At 62.0% G+C, this 4,588-nt stretch overlaps 1 protein-coding gene across 2 annotated transcripts in view; it reads right to left on the bottom strand.

Moving 5' to 3' along the window:
• Positions 1 to 1,849: 1,849 nt before the first annotated feature.
• The window catches only part of DAPK3 (death associated protein kinase 3), a 5,322-nt gene continuing 2,583 nt past the window's right edge, over positions 1,850 to 4,588 (bottom strand). For both annotated transcript variants that reach the window (XM_017839636.1, XM_017839637.1), the window contains 6 exons: positions 4,120 to 4,249; positions 3,913 to 3,961; positions 3,737 to 3,763; positions 3,485 to 3,637; positions 2,965 to 3,010; positions 1,850 to 2,783 (listed from right to left, as the gene is read on the bottom strand). In XM_017839636.1, the coding sequence (XP_017695125.1) occupies positions 2,244 to 2,783; positions 2,965 to 3,010; positions 3,485 to 3,637; positions 3,737 to 3,763; positions 3,913 to 3,961; positions 4,120 to 4,249 (945 nt within the window). In that variant the 3' untranslated portion in view covers positions 1,850 to 2,243. The remainder of the gene's footprint in view (positions 2,784 to 2,964; positions 3,011 to 3,484; positions 3,638 to 3,736; positions 3,764 to 3,912; positions 3,962 to 4,119; positions 4,250 to 4,588) is intronic.

The following is a 4,588-nucleotide window of genomic DNA, read 5'->3' as shown; positions in this document are numbered from 1 at the left end:
GGTGACGGAGGGAGCAGCTCCCTGCCAGCGGATCAAATGGCCGCGGCTCCGGCTGAATCCACACCCCGAAGTCTCCCCCGGAGCCCTGGGATGCAGCATCCGGAGGGAAGGTGGTGATTCCAAGCCCCCAGGCAGGCTCTGGTGTTGCCCACCACGGTCAGATCCCTGCTCCAGCCCAGGGGATGCGTGCCCAGGGACGTGGCACAGCCCTGGGACACCGGGACAGCCCCGGTCAGGCGTCAGCCCTGGGAGCCGAGTGCCTTGGCACGGAAAACCAGGGCGGATCAAATTCCCAGCAGGTCCACGTGGCCCACGGGTTGGGATGAAACCTACACCCGTGGGGACGTCAGCAAGGGACAGGGACACGGGACACGGCCCCTCCAGACCCCCAGGGAGCGACAAACAAATCCTAAATGGAGCAAAGCCCCTGGGCCCGGAGCTGAGCCGGGGGTGAAGCCACCACAGCCCCCCCGGCCCAGCGTGGCCAGCCAGGGGGACGCCTGCCAGCCATCCCCAGGATTTGCTGGTGATTCCCCCCGATCAAATTCAGCTGCATCTTGGCTCCGGGGCCACGGGCAGCTGGAAAACCCCTGGTGATTCCAGAGGAAAAGCCCCTCCCAGAGGAAAAGCCCCTCCCAGAGGAAAAGCCCCTCCCAGGCTCTGGCACCTGCCCTGCAGAAGGTTTGTGAACCTTGTCCCCTCTGTCCCAGGAGGGGAGGGGTCTGGCCCGTGCTGGGCCCCCAGTCCAGCCACTGGCTGCTCTTCCCACTTGTCAGTGATGGCACAACCCTCATCAGCCCTTCCCAGGGGATAATTCCCTACCCACTCCACCCCCATGCCAAATGGGATCTGGCTGGTCCCCTAGGAAAAGAAGATCCCTTAGGAAGTGTTGGGACACCACAGAAACCCTGGGACCCTCCCCACAGCCAGGGGCCTTCCCCGAGCCCCAAATCCCACAGACCTTCTCCAATTCCACAAAACATCCCTCAACCTTCCCTGACCACCCCAGACCTGCACTGGGGTCCAGGCAAGAGGGGACCCATCCCTAGAGCCCCCTCCACGGCCACAGTGAGCTCACCTGCCACTGCTGGGGCTGATAAGGCAAGAAAACCACCTTTTGCCTCCCAGATTTCGGAATCCCTCTGGGATGGGAGCACAGCAGAGGGGTTGTCACCCCACAGAACGTCCCTGCCCCTCTCCCATGGCAGGAGCCCAGGCAGCCACCCCGTTACACAGACACCTTTATTCTGGTCAGAGTGAAGGCTGGGCTGGGGGGCAGAGGGGGCAGCACCCCGGGGGGCACAGGGGTCACCCAAGGGTCACTTGGGGGTCACCCAGGGGGCCACGTGGGGATCAGTCTTTGGTCCCGGCCCGTGTGTGGCTGCTGCCGGAGTGCAGAGGGGGGGTCTGCCCACCAAACCTCCCCCCGGGTGCTGGGGCAGCTCGAGAACCTGCGTGGGACAAGGAGTGTCCCCAAGTGTGGAGGGAGTGATGAGCAGTGTCCCCAAGCACGGTGGGAGTGATGAGCAGTGTCCCCAAGCACGGTGGGAGTGATGAGAAGTGTCCCAAAAGTGTCCCCAAGCACGGTGGGAGTGATGAGAAGTGTCCCAAAAGTGTCCCTAAGCACAGTGGGAGTGTTGAGAAGTGTCCCAAAAGTGTCCCTAAGCACAGTGGGAGTGATGAGAAGTGTCCCCAAGCGTGGTGGGAGTGAAATGTCCCTAAGTGTGGTGGGAGTGATGAGGAGTCCCTAAGCACAGTGGAAGTGATGAGAAGTGTCCCCAGGTGTGGTGGGAGTGACGAGCAGTGTCCCCAAGCACGGTGGGAGTGACAAGAAGTGTTCCTAAGTGTGGTGGGAGTGATGAGAAGTGTCCCCAGGCATGGTGGGAGTGATGAGAAGTGTCCCTAAGCACGGTGGGAGTGATGAGAAGTGTCCCCAAGTGTGGTGGGAGTGATGAGAAGTGTCCCCAAGTGTGGTGGGAGTGATGAGAAGTGTCCCCAAGCACAGTGGGAGTGACGAGAAGTGTCCCCAAGCACAGTGGGAGTGATGAGGAGCCCGGGGCCATGAGCCAAGCAGGAGCCACAACGCAGGAAGCCAAACCCCAGGGGAGCACAGCCCCAGCCCCCCGAGGTGGGGGCTCCAGGGAGGCACAACCCCCCCACACACCCCCCCAGAGCCGGGGAACACTGACCGACCGGAGGCTCCTCGGCGAGCGGGGCGTCGGGAAGGGCCGGAGCCGCCCGGCTTAGCGGATGCTGCCGTCGCCGTCGCCGCTCTGCTTCTCCTGCTCGATGGACCACACCAGCTCCTCCACAAACTTCATCTCCGAGGCCACCTGCTTGGCCAGGGCCTCGTAGTGGTTCTCCAGCTTGCGGTAGCGCCGCTTGAGGCCGTTGGCCGCCTGCACCACGCTCTTGGTCTCCTCCTGCGCCTGCTTCTTCAGCGCCTCCGTCTTCTGCAGCTCCTGCCGGATCTGCCGCAGGTCCTGGCTGATGCTCTCGTTCTCCTCCTTGTACCACGACTCCTTCTCCTCGTAGATGGAGCGCAGCGCCTCGATGTCCTCCTGGAAGGACTTCTTGTTCCTCTCCAGCTCCCGCAGGGTCTCCTCGGCCGCGGCCACCTCCTCCATGACCTTGGAGAAGCGCTCGAAGTTGATGTAGGTGTTGTTGGGGGGCATGCTGGAGTGGGACTTGATGGTGTACTCCTTGAGGCGCGTGGTCTTCAGCCGGCGCCGCTCGGGCTTCTTGCAGCTGTCCTCGTTCCGGACGTTCCTCCTCTTGATCACCTGCGGGAGGGACGGCCGTGGGGTGGGACACAGCAGGGACAGCAGGAGCTGGGTGGCCCCGGCACCCACCCACGGGGCGCCGGCAGCGGCACCAAACTGGCCCCCACAGAGCTGCTGTCATCACCCACCCCACCTTGAGGGGGTCTGACACCCCACAAGTGACAATTCTTTAAGTTCTCACCTTAATCCAAGGGTGCTCCAGGCTCTGGGCGATGGTCATTCGCTTCCTGCAAACACAGCAAGGCTGTGATCAGGGGCGGGGGCTCGGCTCCCTTTCCCTGCTAAAGCCCTGGAAGTGCAGCTCGGGTCCTGTGATCACCTTTGGGGTCTGGATGAGCCTTGGACAAACTTGCTGCACTCAGGGCCCCCCCAGGCAGGGGCCACATCCAGCCCCCAACCCCTCAGACACAGGCAGAAGAACCTCCAGACCGACGTTCAACCACATGGCTCCACTGGTCCCACCACCCCAGAGCCCTGGGGGCTCAACTCAGCCCCTGACCCCTCCCAAGCTCCGGCAGAGCTGCTGCACCCCCGGGGGATCCCAGAATTCACCCCACACCTCATGTAGGGGAGAGATTTTGGATTCAGAGCTGAACCCCGGCGCAGGCAGGAGTGTGGGAGCTGCCTGTTTGCAGTGGGCTGGGCAGGAGGGACCGTCCCCTCTCCCAGAGGAACCCCCAGCTCCGCTCCCCACCCCTCACTTGGGGTCCTTGACGAGCAGGCGGCGGATGAAGTCCTTGGCCAGCTCGCTGGTGTTGCTGAAATACTCCTCATCAAAATCATAGTTGACAGCAGAGATGTTGGTCAGGGTCTCCTGCTTTGTCTCCCCCAGGAAGGGGGAGGCTCCGCTCAGCCTGTGGAGAGAGAGGGTTGGGACACCCCACAAAGGCTCCAGCTTGAGGTGGGGGGCTCTCACTGCAGCCCCAACCCCCCCAGACCTCCCTTGTACTCACAGGATGTACGTGATGACCCCAATGCTCCTGGAAGAGAAAGAGGAAGAGGAGGCTGAAGCCCCTCGGAGCATTGTCAGGCCCCTCTCCCCGCACTTTTGGCACAAGGGGAGATCCACTGGCACGAGGGGATCGACTGCTGGAACCATGGGAATGGGCTCAGGAGGGGGATCACTCACCACATGTCGGCCTCCAGCCCCAGGGGCTCATAATTCACAATTTCCGGGGCTTTGGGAGAAAAGAGAGGAGAAAACAGGCTCATTGTGGGGGAGGGAAACTGTCCCCATGGATGCACCCCAGCAGTGGCACTGGGCATCCCTCTGGGATTAATCCAAAGCTTTCAGCACCCTGAGGAGCCCCCAGGAATGCTGCCAGCCAGGTCTCACCTACAAACTCCGGGGTCCCAAAGATATTCTTGAATTCATTCCCAGCCTCGATCTTGTGGGCGATGCCGAAGTCGATGAGTTTGATGCGAGGGTTTGGCACGTTCTTGTCCAGCAGCATGATGTTCTCTGGCTGGGGGGGAGAGGAGCTGGGTCTGTCCCCACATACCCACCCCTGGGAGCTGCCCTGGGCTCCTCCTTCCAGGGGTGAGGACATGGCAGAGATCTCAAACTGGGAGAGATCCCAGCACCGACTCCCACACCTCACCTGGGAGCTCATCCCTATTCCCAGTGATGAACATGGGGTGTCTGCACCTCCCAGACCTCACCTTGGAGCTCATCCCTATTCCCAGTGATGAACATGGGGTGTCTGCACCTCCCAGACCTCACCTTGGAGCTCATCCCTATTCCCAGTGATGAACATGGGGTGTCTGCACCTCCCAGACCTCAGCTGGGAGCTCATCCCTGTTCT

Source organism: Lepidothrix coronata, unplaced genomic scaffold, assembly GCF_001604755.1.
Source record: "Lepidothrix coronata isolate B3197 unplaced genomic scaffold, Lepidothrix_coronata-1.0 Scaffold443, whole genome shotgun sequence".
Taxonomy (NCBI): domain Eukaryota; kingdom Metazoa; phylum Chordata; class Aves; order Passeriformes; family Pipridae; genus Lepidothrix; species Lepidothrix coronata.
Note: the sequence above shows the minus strand (reverse complement) of the source record. Positions and strands in the feature narration are given on the sequence as shown.